Source organism: Amphiprion ocellaris, chromosome 1 (genome assembly GCF_022539595.1).
Source record: "Amphiprion ocellaris isolate individual 3 ecotype Okinawa chromosome 1, ASM2253959v1, whole genome shotgun sequence".
Taxonomy (NCBI): Eukaryota; Metazoa; Chordata; class Actinopteri; family Pomacentridae; genus Amphiprion; species Amphiprion ocellaris.
The window spans coordinates 28,953,146-28,978,112 of NC_072766.1; the positions used below are offsets into that span (position 1 = coordinate 28,953,146).

The window sequence follows — 24,967 nt, forward strand, 5'->3', positions numbered from 1 at the left end:
TCAAAAACGGTGGATTTAAGGTGATGAACATACACGTAATGCAATATTCCTTTTATATATAATTATATTTATGTAATTGCATGAAAAATTAATTGGGGATAGCTTGGTCGTAAATATACAGTGATTTACTGTGTCGAAAGATTTTCCAAGATCAAGATTAGCTTCTTCAGTACCATCCTCATCCATCAATGATATAATCTTTTCCCAAAAGAAATAGGTAGCAGTCTCTGTGGATTGATAAGCTAAACCTAACTTATGACTATGACTATCAACTCTGACGCCCACTTCTCCAGCACCTCGGATACAACAGGCAGAGTTCTAATAGACTACAGTTGCTGACAAGCCTGGGGACACCTGCCATGAATTTTGGTGACACAATAGCAGTTTAGTCTGTCTCTGGATAAATCCCTTTAGAGACCAAGATGCTGATGATATTTGTGACGGATAAAGCCAAGGACTGCTTTAAACCCCACATCATTGCAGAGTTCCTACCATAGCAATTTTCCAACTTCAAGGGGTCACACAAGTTAATTATTCATATTCCACGGTAAAAACAAAGTCATATAATCTACTCAGTGAAAGTGAGGTAACAATTTACACTCAGTTTTTTTTGGATGGTGATATTTTACACACCGTTTTAAGTAAAGAGTCTCTAAATTTAACAGCTACGATATGGGGGATGAAAACTTCAGCCTACACCATCATAAATCTTACAGACCCATCACATTGGCAGCACTATTCATTAGTCCACTAATCCTAATGCCTCAGGGTGGAGTGAGAGACTATGACTATGAGGCTGTCATTAAGATGATCAAGTGGGCACTTTCTATCATACTTCTCTAGACAAGTGATATCACAACACATCTAGAAGGCTAAACAACACAATTTGGCGTTTTAGAACTACTTTCACAAAAACCACTCCAAGACCTCTGCACACAACCTACACAGACTGCACAGTATCAGCACTCAGTGGTACTGTAGATTTTTTCCAGAGAAGACAATTTGACATTAAAATAATAAAATCAGTGAAGGCTGAATTTCATTTAACTGCTTCAACTTTAGGATCCTCCTCTTGCACATGCTGGTTTACTGTCACCCTGTGATGGCTCACTAGAGCACTTTAACGGAACAGAGCGATCATTAATGTTAGTAGTAGCACCTGTTCTGTCCTACAATGCCTTGTGAAAGTGTCTCATGACTTTTTTCAAACCCTCCTGCCTCGTTAGTATTATTTAACCATATTTATCATACCTTGCTGCCACCAACCAATACCATACCTTGCTGCCACCAACCAATATTGAACTATCATTACTGATGTTATTTCATATTGAGGATACTGTGCAAACCAATTACTGATCGCCTAAATACAATCAGCCTTTAAAAGGCACTTTTAGTGCATGTAAGGCAGTCAGTTGATGTTATTTTATTGCAATTTACCAGCAGCTGACTGTACCAAAAAAACAGCAATGTTTAAGGTGTATGTCTGTGTTTTCTGATTAGAAAGTGATATTTTAAAGCCACATGTGCACTCTGGAAAGGTTTTTGTTGAAACATTGACTTCCCTCTGCATCAAATGGGAGTGGATGTGGGCAACATTTGATTTTTGTGTTGTGGAATTACCCTCTACACAGAAAATCGATGTAATGGAGAGTGTTGCATTCCGATATCAGTGTCGCAAGAACAGTGTTGCATCAGTTTGTCTCGTGCTGTTACACAGAGAGAACTATTTATTTGAAATTGCTCATTTTTCATTCCTTGAAATGTAATGTGTAAAGTTTATCCCTGGTAATAATGTGCAGAAATGTTCTCATGTGAACTGTTGGTTTTCATGTTTACAGTCCTCATTCTTCTTTACTCTGACTTTTGAAGGCTCCGGAATAATGTTTTATATTGGCTGCACCGGTGTATTGATGGTTCATTTAAATGGACAAGCACGCAGTTTAGGTGCACCCACAATTTGCTGCCACACTGTTTGGCACTAAATGTTTGGGGGGGGGGGGGGGGGGGGGGCTGCCGCCGCTGCAGGAAAAGATCCTAGAGGAAACACTGAGGTTGTATCATTTGTCATTGTCTCCCATAGGCTGAGAGTTTACCTGTTGGGTGGGTGACATGGCATGACCAATGCACATGATGAGACTCATGCAGTGTAGAGGGGAAGTGTCAGGGAGGGTGGTTGTGAACCCACGGGAGGACGCACAGAGCAGGCAGAGTCAGATCAAACTAATACAAATTTATTAAGCAGATACCAAATACAATCTAATAAGGCAGGCGGGGAAAAGTCTAAAAATAAATAATGAATGGGAACTAAATAACTAAAGCCAGATAGGTAACTAGGAACTGAGCTATACTTAAACTAAGGCCGACATCACAGTAGGGAGGGAGGGGGGAAGGCAGGCTCCGGGGGATCGGCGGTCTGGAGGACGCGTGTCTGGCGTAGCTGGTGGAGTCGCGGAGAGCGGCGGCTGCCAACGTCTGGTGCGGCCGGTGGAGTGGCGGAGTGGCGGAGAGCGGCAGCTGCCAGAGGGGAGAGCCAGAGGAGAAGGGATAAGCCGGTTCTCTTCGGGAGGAGGGGGGAATCCCAGAGGTCCGGCTAGGAGCGGTCCGGGGATCCGGTTTTCCAGGGAGGTGGGTCTGGACTGGTCGGTGGGCAGCCGAGCAGGACAGAGCCGATGCTGGGCAGGTTCTCCAGCAGATGGCTGGACCAGTCAGGGCTGCGGCAGGATCCTGAAAGTGCGGTCAGCCGATCTGCAGGCAGAGCAGACAGATGTTAAGCAGTTTTGAGAACCCGAGACACTAAGAGCTCATTTCCACCAAAGAGCACCAGGTGCTAGTTCAGTTTAAAGTGAGAGACGGTGTTTTTTTGGTTCTCGTGCCCCCCCCGCCAGAGCCGGTGTGCTTTTCCATTGGCAAGGAGCCAAGTTGTGTCACCGCAACACGGTGGCGCACCATAAACATGCAAGTGCTGTTCCTGACTTTGCAAGCCTACACTGCCATCCAGAAACAAATAATCTAACTGTTAGTAGCTACCTGTCTTCATCGTAGTCACGGGCAACAGCGATTACGTTTGAGAAGACAGATAACTGTCAGAGATGTTTTGATTCTTAACAGTGGTGTGTTAGCGTTAGCTTTGCTACTTAGCCTCGACTACGTTTGCATCCATTACATAGCAGTTAATTAAACGCAATACGTTGATGATAATATCTATGTTTATCTTTATGGATGGTTTTAAGGCTAATTGGAAGGCAGAGGTCAACTGTTGTCTGGGCACATCCGCGGTCACGCCACTGGTGGGACACAATTGTACCGGATTTCAGCTGAAGGCTGTGTTTCTGTCCAAACTGTCATGAGACATTGACATTTTTATTGTGATATACTCTCCACTGTTGTTAGCTTTTGTTTCAATAAATTATTTGAGATGAGGAAATCACTATTGCATGCTTCTACTTAAATGCCCTACTTTCATGATATAATATAACATTTTTACATTTTCCATAAATTTCACCTGAAAGTTGAATAACTTTTTGAGTAGTGTATGTAGACACGTCATGTAAGCACAGTTCAATAATGTATCTGCTGCAGTAGTGCAGTTTATCTATCTAGCTTGGTGTGGCAGTAAAAAAACAATGTATGTTGCTGATATGTTTCAGACTGAAATCTGCTTGAAAAGCACAACTGATTATCTGTCAAAATGTGTGTAACAGAAGTGTGCACTGAACACTGAATAAAGTCTCTGTAGATTATAGACAAAACATGCATCTTTCATCACAAATATATTTTTATTCACCCAAAGTGCAAGAGTAAAATACAAGTGAACTTAAATAGCTAAGAAGGAAAAGAATGTTCAAAAAAAGATTATTTTTTTTCTAGAAAAGGCAGAAGTAGTGGACAATGCAGTTTATTTCTGTCGCTCCAGCACCGACACCAGGCGTCCCAACAGTCCAACCAAAGGGTTTGAATTCCCATCCATCTTCTGGATGTTCTGGAGCATGGCAGTGGTCAGGTCTTGGTGTTTTATGATCTGTTCCAAGAACCGTTCCTCTGACCTCTCCAGATACTGCAGCAGATCCACAGTTGCATCCCACTCCCTTTTTCCTGCATAAAAGCACCCAAAAAGATATTAGTTGTCAGTAATTATTTTCTCTATTCATGAACTTAAAATAAATGTTGTATTTTGTGATTTTAGGATTAGCCAAAAGATAATGTATTTATCATGTTGATGTCTGCACAGTCTAATCAGATGTTACTTGATTTGGCCTGTAGAGAGGAGGACAGCGTGGATGAGCTGCAGAGTAGCAGTCCTGGTAACTGGACCTCATCCTCCAAGGCTGACAACTAAATAAAATGAACAAGAAATGTTGTTGATAGTATCTGTAATTTAAAACAATTTTCTCCATTAATTGATTAATTTTAATTTGTCCATACGATGTTAGAAAATGTTACAAAAAATACCTGTAATAATTTCCAACAGTGCTAAATGCCTTGTTTTATTTGAGCAACAACTAAAAACCACCAAAGAAATATGTGTATACAAAATGAATGCATTGAATTTCCACATCTGCAAAGCTGGAAAATCACAGAACAATCAGCATTTTTCCTTGAAATTATAAAAATAGCTGCACATTACCAGTACTCTTTACTTTATTGTGTTAATTTGATAATTTGAACCAGTTTTAGACTCATATTAATGATAATGTTAAACAGTTTATTGGTTCTTCAAGGGAAATTGAAATGATAACCATATAGTTTGGTGATATGATTAAATGGGCTGTTGTGTAACAGTGTGGGAGGTTTTGCATACAGGTCTTGTAATGAAATATTGCTGCTGCTTTTCTCAGGTTTTATCAGACATTGTTTCATAGCTTGTTAGCTTAGCAGCGGCTAACTGGATAGCAAACAATAGTCACCCTCCGATCACTGATCCTGTGTCCGAACCATGGTAGCTGGCGTAACATTCATAATATTAATGTGGGACTATTGTGGCTGGCATATTCATAATGGGGTAACAGCAGGGTGTTTGAGAAATAAAACTTACCAGGATCGGGATCGGTGGTCTGTACGGCAGCCTGCATCAACTCCAGCTCTGCTGTGGCGTTCAGGGACCCGGTTGGAATCACGGAATGCAGACGGTCAAAATGGGGGCCCTTTTTGGCCGACAACTGCTGCATCCCAGCTCCCCTATCTGGTCCCTGTAGTCATTTCTAAGCTTTTTAATTTTGTTGAAGAGTTAGTCAAGGCTCCGCTCGTACCGGCTGCAGCCATCTCCCTCTGGATCGTTTCGAACACTGGCTTGGTCCGAGAGGCTCCTTCTACCTTCGACTGTATTTCATATGAAGATCACAGTGCTAGGAAGCATTGGGTCTCTTCCTCAGACTGCTGCTGCTTGGATTTGGCGTCTATATTTACCGGTTTTCAAAACACAAACACCAAACATTACTACTAGTCGCTCGGCTGTTTAAAAAATGGCGCTTCTGTGTTTTCACCGTTGATCGTCAGTCACCGTAACCCCGCCCCCTGCTCGTGACGTGCTCAGTTCTCAACTCTAGCCAACTCAGGCCCAGCAATGAGTTGGTGCCCGAAAAAGCCCCAGTTTTGGGAACCCGGAGCCGCAGCTCCGCTGGTGGAAAGACAAAAAAGCGGTGCCAGGTTGAGCACTGGCTCCGACTCTGACAAGACAAACTAACAACGAGAGCTGCGTTTACGATCTGGCAGGGAGTGGAGTGAGAAACCGGTCTTTATTGGAGAGGTTGATGAGACAGGTGGCTGATGCGCAGCTGTCTAGGATGCCTGCTGAAGAAATCAAAGTATTATTTGCAGCCGCGGAGGAGCGGTGCTAAAGGGTGAGTGAGCAGCGGTGAACAGGAGAGAGAGAGGGAGGACAGACAGGAGAATAGGGGGAGGAAATGAGGATCAGGTGGGGGCCGATGCCAAGGCTGGAGAGGGAGCCCTGACAGGAAGAGTGTAAGTAAGGCTGTTTTCTAAATCTAAAGATATATAGATGTCCTCCGAAATGTGTTGCACTTGTTGATAGAAGCTACAATTTGCTGATGTTCCGTAAATGTGTCAGGTACATCAGTGTACACTAGGACAACAGGGCACAGAGAAACCTCTAGTCCCCACTCGCTTAATGCATTACTGCAGCAGATGCAACTCAGTTACATTTTCTTTCACTGGTCATTACGTTTGTTTAACATATGCTAACATTTGATACAACACAAAGTCCATGTTTTTCTAAATCAAGGAATAAATTAGATTAGAGGTTAGTAGACCACAAAACTTACTTGTTTATTGTAGAGGGAATATATCCAGACCAATTGTCATGACAATCCAATGACCAACAGTTGATGTCAGTCTACCAAAGTCATGGGATCACCAAATTTAGCAACTTTGATACTATTTTTTGCTGATGATGCTATACTTATATTTCTACATAACTGGAGTGTATGCAACTCAGACAGGTGTTAGTAAAAATGAGGAGTTTGAAAATAGTTAAATGAGGCATATAAGTCAGATTCATATGAGTTGCAGCCAAGTAATGTTATCTACCTGGGAAAGCTTCCAGAGACTGTGACAGACAGATCTGCTAAATGTCGTGTTAGACTAAACAAAACTTTTAATCTCACTCCACACATATTTTGGGTTGCATTCTGAAGCCCTGTTTTTTTTTTTGTTTTTTGTTGTTTGTTTGTTTGTTTGTTTGTTTTTTTTAAGTATATTTTCCCATAAAGAACTATTTTTATGGAAGTTTTGCCTCTATTTTAACAAATTTTGTTTTTTACTTTGTGATTGTTTGAAAGGATACAATGTTGTTGCCAACACCCATTATTCTTATTCTGATTCTTATTATTAGACAGATACATTGTTTTTCATCATTGATATGTTTAAACAATAATTGACTTTCACAAAACCAGTAATGGTCTTTCACCACACATGCGGCCCCAAACACACTACTACATAACGCATATGTTGCTCTCTGACTCACTCATTGTATCTGTCTCCCTCTCACTGCATGAAAGGAGGGATATTCGTCAGTAAACAGCACTGAAAATTTCAGTGGAATTTCAAGTTAATGGCAGTAAACTGCAATTTGCAGGCAGCACAAAAAGCTACTGAGAATTGCCAGGAATTAACGTGGACGGCTGATCTCCCGGGGGAGGAGGAGGTGCAGGAGCCGTACCACGCGGTGATGCTGCTGGACAGGATGCTCTCGATGGTGACTCTGTAGAAGGTGGACATGATGGGGGCCGGGGCACTGGCTCTTCTCAGCTTACGCAGGAAGTAGAGACGTTGTTGTGCCTTCCTGACCAGTGATGTTGTGTTTCTGGTCCAGGAGAGATTTTCTGAGACGTACACACCCAGGAACTTGGTGCTGCTCACCCTCTCCACAGCCGCACCGTTGATGTTGAGAGGAGCATGCTGGGTGTGTCCTCTCCTGAAGTCAACAACGATCTCCTTTGTCTTCTCCACGTTCATAGAGAGGTTGTTGGTGCTGCACCACCTGGCCAAGATGCTCACCTCACTCCTGTACTGTATCTCATCCCTGTTCATGATGAGACCCACCACAGTTGTGTCATCCGCAAACTTTATAAAAAGATTCGAGCTGTGCGCTGGAGTGCAGTCATGGGTCAGCAGGGTGAATAGTAGGGGCCTCAGCACACATCCTTGGGGGGCCCCCATGTTCAGGATGATGGTGCTCGATGTCTTGCTGCCGACCTGTACTGCCTGTGGTCTCCCTGTCAGGAAGTCCAGTAGCCAGTTGCACAGTGAGGTGTTAAGCCCAATCTGGTCTAGTTTGTGGATGAGCTGCTGGGGGATGATGGTGTTAAATGCTGAACTAAAATCTATGAACAGCATTCTAACATAAGAGTCCTTGTTTTCCAGGTGTGTGAGGGCTGAGTGGAGTGCAGTGGAGATTGCATCATCGGTTGAGCGGTTGGTCCGATATGCAAACTGGTAGGAGTCCAGGGTGGGTGAGAGGAGGGATTTGATGTGGTGCATGACTAGCCGTTCAAAGCACTTCATCAGGATGGGGGTGAGTGCAACCGGGCGGTATTCATTGAAGGAGGAGGGGGATGACTTCTTCGGTACCGGGATGATGGTGGCTGTTTTGAGGCACGTGGGGACAACAGCCTGCCTCAGAGAGATGTTGAAAATGTCTGTGAAGACATCCGTGAGTTCCCCAGCACAGTTTCTCAATACACAACCAGGAATGTTGTCAGGACCCGGAGCTTTGCATGCGTTGATCCTGCTGAGGGCTCTCCGCACACTCTCCGCAGACAGTGACAGCACCTGGTCACTGGGAGGAGGTGTGGTCTTCTGTGCAGGGGTGCTGTTGTTTGCTTCAAAATGGCCGAAGAAGTCATTCATCTCATTCAGCAAAGAGATGGTGCAGTCAGGGGTCTGCTGTGGAGGCCTGTAGTCCGTTATGGACTGTATCCCCTGCCACAGGCTCTCAGTGTCTTTGCTGTCGCTAAAGTGATGAGCTACTCTCCTGGAGTACTGCCTCTTGGCCTCTCTGATGCCGCGAGACAGGTTGGCCCTAGCTTTCCTCAGGCCCACCTCGTCTCCAGCTCTGAAGGCATTGTTTCGTACCTTCAGGAGCCTGTAGACCTCCCCTGTCAGCCACGGCTTCTGATTAGCCCGAACAGTGACGGTCTTGGTGGCTGTCACATCATCAATACACTTGGTGATGTAGGCAGTGACAGTCTCTGTGTACTCCTGGAGGTCTGTAGTGTTTTTGTAGGTGGCAGCTTGTTTAAATACATCCCAGTCTGTGGTGTTGAAACAATCCTGAAGTGCCTCTGAAGACCCTTCTGGCCACACACGTACCTGTTTCCGAACTGGTTTGATGGATTTAAACAGTGGTCTGTATGCTGGAATTAGCATAACAGTAATGTGGTCTGAGGCACCAAGATGTTGCAGGGGAAAGGCCTTGTAGGCTCTTCTCTGGGTAGTGTAAACCCTGACCTTCCCTGAAAATTTCATCTCAATCCGTCAGTCCATTTTTGAGTAATGGTGCAGACAGACAGATTAACAGACGGACAAACTTACACCGATCGTCACATAACTCCGCCGTGTTCCTTGGCAGAATAGTAGTTTAATAAAATCAAGTCAATTATAATTTGAAACACTCTCTTTGTCAGCTAAACTCGTTGTTGTAACCAGCTGCATATGAATCAACACCAAATAAACTGTTTTTGGACATATATTATGCGTTATTTTTTAATTTTTTAATTTTTTTTTAGTTTTGTGTGACTTAAGTGTCAAAATTTTTTGGATAAAATTTAGATAGTTTTAGAGGATTTTAGGTTGTACCACACATATAGTCACTAAATGTCAGTATAAAGGTTGAGGCTATTTAAAATCTAGCGGCTGAGTGTTCCAGCATCTACTAGAAAACATATGCATATATGTAATTCATGGCAGTGGCTAAAGTGTATGCACTTTTCATGTTTCTTCACATGCACACAAAAGCCATCTTTTGAGACCTGTTTTCTGTGGTTTATTAAATTTACCATGAACCATGATCCTGTACAGAAAAAATACAGCTCCTGCATTATACTGTTCTTCATCTTGTCTCACAGCTGATCTAGTGCATCTGTGACTGTATACACTACATTTTAGTCATAGCTGACTTATTCATAACCCTTAAAGAAAACAGCAGTTCAAAGTCCTGTTGTTGCAATATGTATGGGCACTTATGAAACTGCATAATCCAGTCCTCTTCCCTCGTTTCTCTCTGTCTGTTTGTCCACCGAACTGTCATTCTCTTAGGATGGGAACTTCACCAGAGCTGAGGTCTTGTTAAAGCCAGGAGCCAAGGCTGTCGGACATTCCTCCTTTGTCGATTTTGGTGAGAATGATGATGATTTGCCATTTGCTGTGTTTACATATGAGTGTGACAGTTAACACAGAGATCAATTTTAGTACTGGCATTTATTGTGGATGTACCCTGTCCACGGTGTACCCTTCCTTTCACACTATTTCGGCTGGGACAGGCTCCAATCCCCCTGCCACCCCCCACAGAATAAAGTGGATATAGAAAATGGGTAGATGTGGGTATTTGGACTATCAATTAAAACTGTAAAAAAAATTAAAAAAAATAAATAAAGAAAAACTCCCAAACACAGAAACCCCTAGAAATAGCCGTGAGTGTACTAGGTCAGATTGTACTGAAAAATGTCTTGTCCCATACAGCTGTATGTGTGTGGCAGATCCTTTTCTCTCCAAAGTCCTTTAAGCTTCCCCTGAATTTGAAGCTGTGTAGCTTCAAAGGCTCCCAAATAGGACTGTCTGGTCTTTGTGGCTTTGGCAGTTTCACTACTGCTCTTTCACTGCATAACTTTCTTTCCCTATACACACACAAACCACAAATGTTTACCCCTTACCCAGCAGGCAATAATTTCACATGTGCGCACAGAGTCCCAGACACACAGTCAAACACAACGCACTCAGATACACATCCACAATCCCACACAGAGCCAGATTTTTGTGAACATCTTATCCCCTTAAACAATCATGGCCAGTAGTATTCATTGTTCATCTCAGCTTTACATTTATCCTCAACAAATCTCCGCTGGCTCTCTAGTCTGTAGGCTGCAGCCTGTGTACCAAAAAGTGGTCATTTTGTCAGAGCTGCCACCTCAGCTAGGGGAGGGGGGAGCCGTGGTGCTTCTTTATGCTTGTTTTTAAATTAAAATACCTTTTCAATCTATAATTTGTTGGTGCACAATGAAACATTTAGGTTAATGCTCCTCGTAGCTTTACTCAGCCATACTCATGTTAGTAAAGCAGAGAAGCACAGTCATGCATGAGGTTGTGTCACAAACTATATGTACCGCTACGCCAGTACATCAGAATCGCGTGTGTGCCCATCAGTTAATGCAATTAAATGCAATTCAGACTTGTGCCGTGTTGAAAGTGATATGTGAATGTTACCAGGTGCGACCTGGTAAGATTGTTGCTGTAATATATACGGAAAAATGACCTGGGTACTCATTCAGATATGAAGCCAGCACGTTCAGATGCTGTCAGATTAATGGAAAGGAGTGCATGTATTTTTGGCATTACTGGGCGAAAGTTCCATGCTAACCTTTCAGCGTATTGTAATTCAAGTAGTCCAAGAGATAACTTGACTGCATCACCTGCTCCTGTCTCCATTTTCAGGCTTTAGAAAATCTGGCCCTTGAACGAGGGCTTTAGCCAATCACAGGCGGTTTTATGTGCAACTCTCACTGCACTGCAGCTTGAAGCACATGCCTGTATAGTGGGAGTAGAAAGGTGACAGGAACGAGCTGCAAAAGGAAGGCTGTACATTTTCAAATTCTGGTGTTTTATTTATACAGTTACATTATTTTATTGCCTTTTCCAGATTTGTGCATTCCTGTCTTAGTCACTATAACCTATCCAAATACCTACTGACTGAGAGTGCTGCAGCAAGCCTACTCAGTAAATCAAAGACTCCACATAACAACCAATTTAGCATCTTTATACTGGTTATAATTTTACCGACTACCTCAAAGGCACACTTGGGGCTGACCTCTGATATCATCTCCAACACACTAATCTGTTATGAGCTTCAATGCAGCATGGGATCCACTTGCAAAGCTATGTTAGTATTCCTAGATAGAGAATAAAAGCTAGCGGAGATGCAGCCATTTGCGTCAGGGCCTCAGCTCTGAAACACCATTGTGTAGGAGAGCTCATGTCTTTGTAAAGCACTTTATAACCATGCAGTTTTGAGTGTGTTTTAAGTCCTGTACTCACTACTCCTATATTGCTGAAAATTTCATATTAAATGTGGCTGTTAAAGCTGAGTATACTGAATTCACCACAGGTTATTTTAATTTACAAAGGAGTCATAATTATTATCTTTGACAGTTCTGATTAAATTCACAAATGCCAACAATCTATTGATGCAACACCATTAGTTCATAATTTTATATTGATTGAATAAAAAATGGACTAACAATGGCACACTTCAGCACCCAGACGGTGGAGAGACCGACTTTCTTGTAGCTCATTTCCATTAAACAGAGGTGAATTATTTGGTAAAACCTTCACACTGCATCACCTACAGTTTAATGCACTATATGTTGCAGGTGGGGGGAAAAACTCAGTGTTTCATTTCAAAAGACTGGCTTGTACAGGGTTTTGGATAATGATAGAGTTCCTATTAGTGTCTTAGCTTAGGTAGTCTTGCATCATAGTGATAATCTACAAGATTTTTATTTGTTTCAATTTCTCTCACATTTTCACATTGTGTTGTACTGTTTTGCACTTCCAAGAAGTCACTATATTTCAATTTTATACTTACTTATTGCTATTGCATTTATTATGCACATATTATCATATTCTTTCTTGCGTCAGTGGTCTTTGAGAGGAGACATAGATTATTGAAAAAAGCTCCACATTTTCTAACAGTGTTCCCTGTAATTCAACAGCAACAACACAGAGCCACTTAAATATCTGCAGGGTAAACAAAGCTGCATGTCCTCTCATGCAATGTCTCTTTTTTGTTGGATTTTATGCCTGCGACTTCGTGCTGACTACACATATCTTCTGCTGTATTTATTCTGAACAACCAAACCAAAATGGAAAATGCACCATTTTCTGTTAATGAGCAGATATTTTCCCACTAGGCAATGCACATCCAATCAATTAGCAATTTGATATTAGAAATTAGAACTATAGAAATGTATCTGCATGAAAATGGTATTACTTTCATGAAAATGGTATTACTTTCATTACATCTGAAAAGTTTTCTGCGCGGTGGATTTTTTTGTTTCGTCATTGTTATTTTCTTATGACATTAAGATAAATTTCTTCCATTTTGTCTATGTGACCTTATCATTCAGTTTGAGCTGTGTGCTGTTATAGGCTGTGTAATGTTTAATGCATTTTTAATTAACTTTTGGGCTCATGAGGCGCTAATGCACACTCACACACACAAGCACCAGCATGCACACACAACTTCAAACTGATAAACACATCCTTATTGACAAGATTAATCTGTTAATCTCATGGCAGATAGGGGTGTCCATGAAATATTTAGTGAACAAACTTACCTTTCCCAAATTGTATGAGCAGGAAGGGAAGTGCCATTGTTTGTGTGTGTGTGTGTGTGTGTGTGTGTGTGTGTGTGTGTGTGTGTGTGAGAGAGAGAGAGAGAGAGAGAGAGAGAGAGAGAGAGAGAGAGAGAGAGAGAGAGAGAGAGAGAGAGAGAGAGAGAGAGAGAGAGAGAGAGAGAGAGAGAGATCTGGAGGCAGCCACATTTTTTCTTTTTGTTTAAATCTCAAGCTTATCTTGACAAAAACTTTTTCCATTTATTTAATATTTTCATAAATTTTTTCCTTCCTCTTTCCGCTTATAAAAGTCACTTCAAGACGTCGCCCTCGTTAGCTGGGAAGTGAAGCCTTTGAGGGTCATACTTCTAATAATCTGCCAAATTCCAGGAGAGGAGAGAAATGCCTTGCAGGATGTAATGCCTTTTTTTCTGTCCGTTTTTTGCGCTCAGCCCCTCCTCGGCTGTCGTTGTCTATCTTTATTTTTCTTGATCTATGATGCATTTCCTATCTGTGTGTTACTCACTCTCCACGCGTGTTTTCCTTCTCCTCCTTCTATTCTTTATCTAAACATCTTTAGGTGTCACTGCATCTTCAGATTACACTTTATAAGTGATACACTGTTGGAAGAAGACCAGTTATCTCTCCTCTCTTTGGTGCTTCTCTTTTACTTGAGTGTTAAGTATTCAAAAAAGCTTTATTTTTCACTTTTCACTTTACCTTATTGGTCAGTGTTTTACAGTATATTAAACAATATTATATAGCACAGTATAAATACAAATTAGAATATGGTGTTGTAGATAATGGTTGTATAGATGATTACAGCTGAGGGCAGATCGTCCCAGATACACCTGAAACGCTGTATCAAATCATATCTGTATCTGGAACGCTCGTGTGTGTGTGTGTGTGTGTGTGTGTGTGTGTGTGTGTGTGTGTGTGTGTGTGTGTGTGTGTGTGTGTGTGTGTGTGTGTGTGTGTGTGTGTGTGTGTGTGTGTGTGTGTGTGTCATCATCTCAAACATATACTATCCATAGTGGCCTGTAGTTGTTGCCCTACATTGGGTGACGCAGGGTTAGGTTTTTTTGACTTGGTAATTCAGCACCACCGAGGCTCTGTATGACAAGTGCAGACCTGAATGACATCTAAAGCAAAAAGCTATTTGGGATGTCTTTTTTATTTATTTATTTTTTCTAATTTGTGTTTTATTAAATTTTATTTTATACAGCTGTGTGCCTCTACACAATCAGCCCAATCATTCTAAAATAAATGAAATAATTCTTTCCAAATTTGAGTCATCTGTTGACATTTCCAGGCTGCACAATGGCTTTGTACTTAGCACTATCGCCTTGCAGCTAGAAGATCTCCAGTTCATGTCCCGGCCTGGACCTGGGATCTTTCTGCATGGAGTTTGCATGTTCTCCCTTCGCATGTGTGTGGGTTTTCTTCGGATACTCTGGCTTCCTCCCACAGTCCAAAAACATGCTGAAGTTAATTAGTGATTCTAAATTGTCCATAGGTGTGAATGTGAGTGTGATTTTTTTGTCTCTGTGTAGCCCTGCGATAGACTGGCAACCTGTCCAGGGTCTCCCCTACCTTCACTATAAGTCAGCTGGGATAGACTCCAGCCTGCCGCGACCCTAATGAGGATTAAGCAGTGTATATAATAGATGGATGGACACTATATAACCTGAAAAATCTAAATAATGTAGTGTTCAATATCAAGCAGCTGTACTTCATGTTCAAAATGGATGCATGTCAGCCTCCAGCTAGCAATGTTCTTTCCTAAATATTCCACTGTACATGCAGTAGTAGCACAAACATGCAGCTCAAGTGAAGACAGAAATACCACATGGTCCTTATCCTCTGCGCTTACTATACAAGGCTACTTCAAAAAGAAGAAGACTGTTCTTGCATTATTTTTCCAATATAGTCACCTTCAACTTCAGTGCACTTGGTCCACCGATGTTTAAGCTTCACTGTCCCTTCACGGAATAAGGTCACATTTTAAAGCCTCCAGATCCTCCTTAACAGAATGATTGACTTCATCAGCACTCTGAAAATGGTGACCATGCAAGGGGGATTTCAGTTTGGGAAACAGAAGTCAGACAGCGCGTGGTCAATTTAGTAAGGTTTATGGGGCAACAGCTCAAAGCTGCATTTGGCTGCTTCTGTCCCCTGGTGCTGTGTGGACGGACACATTGTCATGGCGCAACAGCATGCCGCCTCGAAACATTCCTCTGCGCTCCCCTGTGATTGTTTCAAACATTCAAGTTTTTGTGGCTATTGACATACTGTACATAATGTCCCCCGAACAGAAGTCAGGCCCCAGCTTAGACCTATCAACTTATGTCAGTATTATTATGACACTGTGTTTTTTTCTCTTTGTGGCTTTAACTAAAAAAAAAACTTGAATGAGTGTGGGGAGGATGAATGACGGAGAAGATAGAAAGTGATGCAAATAAAAGAGTGAGGGCAATATATATATATATATATATATATATATATATATAAATATATATATATATATATATATATATATATATTATATATATATATATATATATATATATATATATATACATATATATACATATATATATATGGGCTGCACAGTGGCGTAGTGGTTAGCACTTCTGCCTTGCAGCGAGAAGGTCCCTGGTTCGCGTCCCGGCTTTCCCGGGATCTTTCTGCATGGAGTTTGCATGTTCTCCCTGTGCATGCGTGGGTTTTCTCCGGGTACTCCGGCTTCCTCCCACAGTCCAAAAATATGCTGAGGTTAATTGATTACTCTAAATTGCCCGTAGGTGTGAATGTGTGAGTGCTTGTTTGTCTATATATGTAGCCCTGCGACAGACTGGCGACCTGTCTAGGGTGTCCCCTGCCTTCGCCCGAGTCAGCTGGGATAGGTTCCAGCACCCCCCCGCGACCCTAGTGAGGATTAAGTGGTGTATAGATAATGGATGGATATATATATATATATATATATATATATATATATATATATATATATATATATATATATATATATATATATATATATATATATATATATTATATATATACATAGAGAGATATAGATAGATAGATAGATAGAGATATATGTGTATATAACTTAATGATAAAAAATAGATCATATGAGTTTAATTTAAGAGCTGATATCTAGCCATTTTCCATGGGTTTCTTGATAATAACCAAAATCACTTAAGTTCTTACATCAATAGCTATGGCATTGTACTGCCAAAAACAGTGCTTTGAGGCATTCTATGTTTTCTTTTCTGTCTGTTTTTGTCACATGATACACACAGTAGTTAGTACTTGATTGCATAGCCATTGTTTCTGATGACTGCAGCCATGTGTCTTGGCGTGATCTCCACCAGCTTGTGACATTGTTCTGCTGCCTCAGCAACCCATTCTTGTTACAGAAATTCAAACAAATTTGCTTTCTTTTTGGGCTTGTGGTTCTCCATTTTACGTTTGACGATATTCCACAGGTTTTCAATTGGATTTAGATCTGGTGATTGAGCAGGCCACGGTTCTGGTTCTCCATCCAGGCTTCAACTGACCTTGCTGTGTGTCAAGGGGCATTGTCTTGTTGAAAAATCCAGTAATTGGAGGCAGGAAAGAGTTTTCCAGTTAATGGAAGTTTTCAAGAGTAGCCCTGTACATGACCTGGCTCATTCACCCTTCACACAATTGCATTTGCCCCATTCCACCCATACTGTAACAACCCTAGATCATCACTGATCCACCCCCATGTTTTACTGTAGGGGCAAGACAGTTTAGTTTGTAGGCTTCTTCAGGCTTCCTGCTAACCAGTAAGCTTGCTAGAGTGGGCATAAACTGAAAATTGGATTCATCATTGAAGAGAACCTTAGCCCAATCATCAACAGTCCAACCCTTGTGATCCCCAGCAAAGAGTAACCGGGTTTTCCTCTGCCTTTCCTTGATGAAGGGTGTCTTCCGTGCCCTGTGTGACATCAGACCAGCTTCAAGAAGTCGGTTTCGAACTGTCCTTGCCGAACAAGTCACATTTATCTACACTGTCCACTCATTTTTAAGGTCCCTAGAGGTCTGACGACAATTCCTGACAAAGAAACAGATGAGTGCACGGTCATCTCGTGGGGTAGAAAGACATTTTCTGCTGCAACCAGCTAGCAATTTGGTAGTTCCATGTTCGGCTTGTTTTTTCTTGGTGAAATGAACGGCTGTCTTGGAGATCTTAGTTTTTTTTGCTACCTGTCTCTCACTCATGCCAATTTCCAGCAGTGCCAAGATGGCTGCCTTTGTGGCTTCACATAATTCTTTTGTTTTAGGCATTATGTGAGAGCTGACAACTTCTGAGTTGTGTTACGGCTTGAATGTAAGCAGGAAACCACTGTAGGCCTTTGCATGTGCAGTGCTGCTTATGGAATGAAATGGCCTCTTAAATACCCAGGGAACACAGTTAAGTTTAAGCATGGTCATAAAGTATTACGTAATCAGCTGCATTTGTCGTCATGTTCATATATATATATATATATATATATATATATATATATATATATATGACAAGGACCATAAAACACACAATTTGATACATGCATGATAAGACAGATGATACATGCAAAGTACAACTAACATGGAAACTGATTATAGTTTACTGCTATGGTGTACGGCTCTGGCATTAAATATACTACATATAAAGCTGGTGGTAAATTCAAAAATATGTAGATGAGCAAATCAAGTATAGTAAGGGCAATGCAGAGTAGATTGGTGGAAATGGGCAGCTGGAAGCAGTGGGCTGGAGGAAGGTCAGCAGCAGCATCCCATAGATGGAGACTAGGCCAGTTGGTGGGAAAACAACCACAGATCTGAAGCATCCAGCTCTGGGACCAGGGACACTCGGAGAAAGGACACAGGGAGAAACAGAGTGAGTGTAATGCAATAATGGTATATATAGTAAATACATAGGTAGTTAGAGAAGGGCTCAGTGCATCAAGAGAGGTCCCCCAGCAGCCTAGGCCTATAGCAGCATAACTAGGGGCAAACTAAAGGGACGTCAAGAGGGGAAGTCAGTTGTGCAAATGAAAACACCAGCTCACCCCGTCAGGGTCCCCCAGTCAGCCCTAACTATAAGCTTTGTCAAAAAGGAAGGTTTTAAGCCTGGTCTTAAAAATAGAGAGGGTGTCCGCCTCCTGAACCCAAACCGGGAGCTGGTTCCACAGGAGAGGCGCCTGATAACTGAAGGCTCTGCCTCCCATTCTACTTTTAGAGATTCTAGGAACAACAAGTAAGCCTGCAGTCTGAGAGCGAAGAGTTCTGCTAGGATAATATGGTACTATCAGGTCTTTAAGATATGATGAAGATTGGTTGTTAAGAGCTTTATATGTCAGAAGAAGGATTTTGAATTCTATTCTAGATTTAACAGGAAGCCAATGAAGAGAAACCAGTATAGGAGAAATATGATCTCTCTTGCTAACTCCCGTCAGTACTCTGGCTGCAGCATTTTGGATCAGCTGTAGATGTCTGAGAGAGCTTTTGGGACAACTTGATAATAAGGAATTACAATAGTCAAGCCTAGAAGTAACAAATGCATGGACTAGTTTTTCTGCATCCCTCTGAGACAAGATGTTCCTGATTTTTACAGTATTTCTCAGGTGGAAAAAGGAAGTCCTACAGATTTGTTTTATGTGTGAGTTAAAGGACATGTCCTGGTCAAAGATAATGCCGAGGTTCCTCACAGTAGTACTGGAGGCCAATGTAATGCCATCCAGAGTAACTATATGCTTTGAAAGCAATTCTCTAAGATGTTTGGGGCCAAATACAATGACTTCAGTCTTGTCTGAATTTAGTAGTAGGTAATTATAGGTAATCCAGGTCTTTATGTCCTTAAGACAGTCTTGCAGTCTGGCTAGCTGATTACTACTACTACCGTTCAAAAGTTTGGGGTCACCTAGAAATGTCCTTATTTTTGAAAGAAATGTATTTTTTTTCCAACGAAGATCACATTAAAATATTCACAAATACAATCTAGACATTGTTAATGTAGTAAATGACTATTCTAGCTGGAAACAGCAGATTTTTAATGGAATATCTACATAGGGGTACCCATTTCCAGCAACGGTCACTCCTGTGTTGTAATGGTACATTGTTTAGCTAATCGTGTTGAAAGGCTAATTGATGATTCGAAAACCCTTGCGCAATTATGTTAGCACATAAATTAAAGTGTGGATTTTCATGGAAAACATGAAATAATGTGGGTGATCCCAAACTTTTGAATGGCAGTGTATGTCACAAATACATTTCAAATTAACATATCTTTCAAACTGGAAGCATTTACTACTACATCACAGTTTTACCTTTCAGGCATAAAATATGCTCCTTTTAAAACATTAATGGGAATGTAGTTTAGCTGTATTGGAAAGTAATTTCCAAGAGAGAGCTGCCTTCAGGGGTCTCCTGTGGCTGGAAGGTTTCATTACTGGTTTGGTAAGACTATACAGTACATTAGCATGTCTTTGTATGTAATGTTATGTAGTAGTGTGTTTTCAAATGGCAAATTACTATGGTGACAAGTACCTGAAAGGTTCATCAGTAAATGTGTCAGAAATGTATCATTACCATATCATTCATTTGTTGCTGAATATACAAGTGCATTTGAATGTCGATTTAAATGTGACAGTAATGAAAGACTTTTCTGTATTTTCCATCTCATTCCCACCAACAGATTTTTATTTAAAAACATTTTGTGTTGTCTCAACAGTACGTGGACACAACACTCCTTATAAAGGCCATCATTTTGGTGTTTTTGAAATGCACTTTGTTTCCCCAGCTCTGGCAACAAAAGTAAACATTGTATTCAAGGTTCCAACTATTCTATTTAAGTTTAGCTTATAACCAGACCAACAGTATAGCATTATGTTGAAGGTATTTTCAGGTGTGAAGGTATTTTTCTCATGGAAAAAACTTGGAAAAACAGAGATGAGTTTTTAGGGATAAAGTCAGCGACCGTAGAGGGGCTTTGACATTTACAAGCAACCACCACTTCCAGGGACTTGAATCAGACATGTTAGTGTTTTATAATAGAGTTCAACAGTTTTCAGTGATTAAAAATGTGTCTTTGTGCCATTAGATACAAGGCACTGAACACACATAGCCAAACTGATAAATGCTGATAAATACCGACACTAATTTAGAGCAACTATAATGTCTGTCTGACCAGTGTCCACAGACAGCACACATGGGATAAACTTAAGGCATGTGAACTGGTGTATGTGGATGTTCATGGATGCATGTCAAAATCTGTCCACACATTGATGTTGGTGTGCTGGCAGCCCTGTTTCCAGCACAAGACTCTTAATAAATGTGCAGCATATGCCAGACAAAACAGGCCCATCTGCCTTATCACTGAGGTAATTGCATTTTTCAAAGTGACAGCGACCAATGCATAATTCATCATTAGGTAAAGCACAACAAAGTCCCACAACCGAGTGTGTCAGCGAGCTTCACTGCAGGTAGAATGCAGAGAGGCAGCTCTGCGACCGGCTCACTAAGATAGAGAGATTTTTCAGACAACGAGACAGAAATGTGTTTGGAGATGATATTTAAAATGGGAAAGGCTGTCATCATTGTGTGTGTGTGTGTGTGTGTGTGTGTGTGTGTGTGTGTGTGTGTGTGTGTGTGTGTGTGTGTGTGTGTGTGTGTGTGTGTGTGTGTGTGTGTGTGTGTGTGTGTGTGTGTGTGTGTGTGTGTGTGTGTGTGTGTGCTCAGACTCTTCAGCAATGCATATATCTTGAAAACGGTGGTAGTGGAGGGCTGTTGCTAGTTAAGATTAGAGTGGGTTGTGTAAGCAGTATGGCATAATGCATTCATGTGAAAGACATCCCTCCAGACCATATTAATGAAAATACAGCAATGGGGAAAATAAAATGTCCTAATCAAGCACCATTCCGTGATATTCTTCGCATTTACAAGAATCCCAATCCTAATGCAAATGACTGAGTCTCCTGGGTTTTCAGTTATCAAGTTCAGATATTAATTTGCACACTTTAATATGCAATTTGATGCAAATTGCAAAGTATATCTGTCACAAAATTGTCCTTCATTGGAGGTAAAACCCCAGAGTTCCTCTATCTTATTTCAATATCTGCTGCACAGCAATTATGTATGAGTAGTACTTTAATTATAAGTGCACACAACAATCTACACACTAATTAGAGCTTTTTTTGTATTGTATTTTAGTTTCATAGTGTTGTTTATGTTTAAAGTGTTGTGTGTGGAAAGAGAAATCCAAACCTTCCATTTTGTGTTCACATCCACCATTATAAGATAAAAGAGGTTTCAAACTGTGAGGCCACCTCCCCTGGGGAAGCAGAGGAGAGATGAAGGTGGGGAGCGTGGAGGGGGAGATGTGAGACAAAGCTACCTGCATGAGGTGAAGGGTATGGGTAGCATGCTGATAAAAACAACGGGGAGTAAGTTATTCTATTTTGGCCTGTTCTCCACCACAGACAACAACTAGAGCTGTAGCAGTGCCAGTGACACAAATGGAGGCAGTTAAGGGAGTTGTGAGCCATTTATACTCAATTTCACTAATTTTACATCAGTTGTCACTCAGTAAAATCTGAACACACACACACACACACACACACAATACATGTGTTTTTAGATATAGTGAGACTTACAGGCTTGGTTAGCACTTTCGCCTTGCAGCTAGAAGATCCCTGGTTCGCGTTCCCTGGATCTTTCTGCATGGAGTTTCCATGTTCTCCCTGAGCAGGTGTGGGTTTTCTCCAGGTACTCCGGCTTCTTCCCACAGTCCAAAAACATGCTAATCACCAATTAGGTGATTCTAAACTGTCCGTAGGTATGAATATGAGTGTGATATGATCCTAATGAAGATTAAGCAGTGTATAGATAATGGATGGATAGATGAGAAGATGAGACTTACACTTCTGAGGATATCTTGGACATCAAATATTGATAAAATGTGTCTGTTTTCAAACAAAAGTATGTTTCTTTCAAATTGTAAATGAGAATTCAGTTTAGTTGTAACTTTCCTAAAACAGAGTTGAATTTTTGTCAGTATCAAAGGAGCCCAAGAATGGTTGGCTCTGGGTAAACTGAAAACAGGAACTGCTGCAGACGATAACAAATTAAAGAAATAGCCTAAACCCTTGACCCCGACACTGAGCGTATTCGGTGGCTCTGTTATGCCGTGGGGGTTATTTTGTTGGTCTGATTTCGGTCCATTTCTCCCTTTAGAGGGAGGACTCACTGTAAATCAATACAAAGTTGCCCTGTGTCATCACCTTTATCCAGTGATGAAATATTTCTATCCTTTTTTTTAATGACTTGTAGATTTTATTATTTTTGGGGTTTTAGAATAAACATGCACCTTAATCAACATACAAACCATCAACACTCAAACAACCACATCCCACCCACCCACAACCAAGAAGGGTCCATCACTCTCAGAGTTGATTTGCATCTCAGCCTATTATGGAAGGCAGTACAAATAGTGAGTAAGCTGGCTGAGTAACAAAGTAAATAGAACAAAGCAAAATACATCTGGTACCAGCTCACTGACATCCTTGCGCATTAGCCCAATCTTTGCTGTGACATGTGGATGCTGTCGAGGTACATGTCCCACTTTAGATAATATTTTTCTGTTCTGTCCAGTATCCTGTATGACATTCTTTCATAAGCAGCAGTTCTTCCCAAATCAATTGTCCAGGCCTGAAAAGAGGGTTCTCCAGGTTTCTTCCAGTTTCTGAGGATGATCTGCCGTCCAATCATGATAACAGTTTGTGTCCAATGTTTCAGTGGTTGTGGAAAACCAGACATCACTGTACAGTCCCCCAAAACATAAAGTTTTTGACAGAGGACAAATTGTCTTTTGATAACATTAGTGATGTAAATATGAGTCTTCTTCCAATACTGACTGATCTTGGGGCATGACCATAACACATGTATCAGTGTACCTTCATCCCTCCCACACTTCCAGCAGGCAGCTGTATCCTTTAGACCAAGTCTAAAAAGCCTACTTGGTGTCCAATAAAATCGATGTAGTATTTAAAATTGAATGAGCCTCACCCTCAGGTCTCTTGGCATCTTTTGGGAGTTGCCACATATCTTAGCCCAGTTCTCTTCATTAAAAGAAACCCCCAAATCTCTCTCCCAGGCCATTCTAAGTGAGGAGATACCTCCATCTCTTCCATATTCCATCAAAATCTTGTAGTATTTAGCTGTTTCATGACCTTTTCCCATTATCTTAAGAACTCTATTTAATTCATCTGCTGACGTTGGGGAGTGTAGCCCAAAAGTCTGTTGCATTAAATGACGTAATTGAAGATACCTCCAGAATTGGGTTTTAGAGTCATATTTATGCTTTAGGTCATCAAACGAATGGAATGAGTTACCATTATATAAATTTTCCAATACTACAATTCCTTTGTCTACCCATTCCTTCCAGAAAAATGCTTTTTTATTCATGTTCAGCTGGATGCTGGAGGCTTCGTTTAAATAAAGATCAAACCCCATCAGCCCTAAGACCTTCTTCCATACACTTTGAAGATGAGATATGACCGGGTGAGCCTTTAACAGTTTAGTGGACAAGTGGTAAAGCATCGGGAGAGGAGCTGATACAGATTGCTCTATACTAAACCATGGGGCCCTCTGCGGGGGCAATGCCCAGTGCTCCAGATGTCTCAGACTAAATACATAATAGTAATATAACAAATTTGGGAGCCCTAAACTGCCAGCGCTAACTGGTCTCTGCAATTTTCTCATGTTCATACGTGGTCTCTTTCCATTCCAGATAAATTCTTTCAACATGTTATCTAGTCTTTTAAAGTAGCTGCCCGAGATTTCTAATGGGAGAGACTGAAGCAGATAGTTAATCCTGGGGATACAGTTCATTTTAACAACATTAACTTTACCCCATAATGACAAATATAGTGATGACCAGCGTTTTACATCAATACCTAACTTCTCTATGAGAGGGTCGAAGTTCACTTTCATAATATCCTCCAATACAGGGGGGAAGAGAACACCGAGGTATCTCATCCCTTGCTTGGGCCATCTAAATCCACCAGCCCGGAAGAGTGTAGTGGGGCAAGAATTTGTTAAGGGCAGAGCCTCTGATTTATCCTAATTTACCTTGTACCCTGAGAACTTCGAAAAGGTGTTTATTGTATTTAGCAATGATGACATTGAAATCACAGGGCCCGACACCAGTAAAAGAATATCATCCGCGTACATAAATAATTTGTGGACAGAACCGCCACACGATACTCCTGGGAAGTTACCGTCCCCCCTAATCGCTGCTGCTAAGGGTTCCATTACCAAACAGAATAACAGAGGCCTGAGAGGGGAACTCTGGCGTGTACCCCTCCCTTATTCAAAATATGAGGATGTGTACCCATTGCTTTGTACTGCTGCTTCTGATTGCTTATATAATAGACGAACCAACTTAATGAAAGTATCTACAAAACCATATACTTCTAAGGTCCTAAATAAATAGCCCCATTCCACCCTAGAAATATTTCTATCCTGATGTCTTTTCTAGAATAGCAGTGCCACCATGAGGGTCACTGAATAGTTTGATGGAAATTATGTAGATGCCCTCACAGTCACCAGATCTCAACCCATTTGAACACCTAAGAGAGATATTAGACAGTATTGGGGAGCACTCTGCTCCTCCATGAGCATTCAGCCCTACAGTAAATTTCTAGAGACTTGGAGTGTCATTGCCAAGAAATGCGAAGCTGTCTGGCTTCACACGGTGGCCACACACACAAGTGACATTCTGATTACATATTATGCATGCCGAGTCCAATGGATTTCTAGACCACACGATGAACGTCGTGTAGAAGTATACCAAAAGTGGAAATCCTGTTTTTGTTTTTTTTTTTTTTAAGCATTTG

At 41.2% G+C, this 24,967-nt stretch overlaps 1 protein-coding gene across 2 annotated transcripts in view; it reads left to right on the plus strand.

Moving 5' to 3' along the window:
- The window catches only part of itfg1 (integrin alpha FG-GAP repeat containing 1), a 258,075-nt gene that overhangs the window by 48,664 nt on the left and 184,444 nt on the right, over positions 1–24,967 (plus strand). For both annotated transcript variants that reach the window (XM_035946300.2, XM_023265997.3), the window contains exon 8: positions 9,772–9,850. In XM_035946300.2, the coding sequence (XP_035802193.1) occupies positions 9,772–9,850 (79 nt within the window). The remainder of the gene's footprint in view (positions 1–9,771; positions 9,851–24,967) is intronic.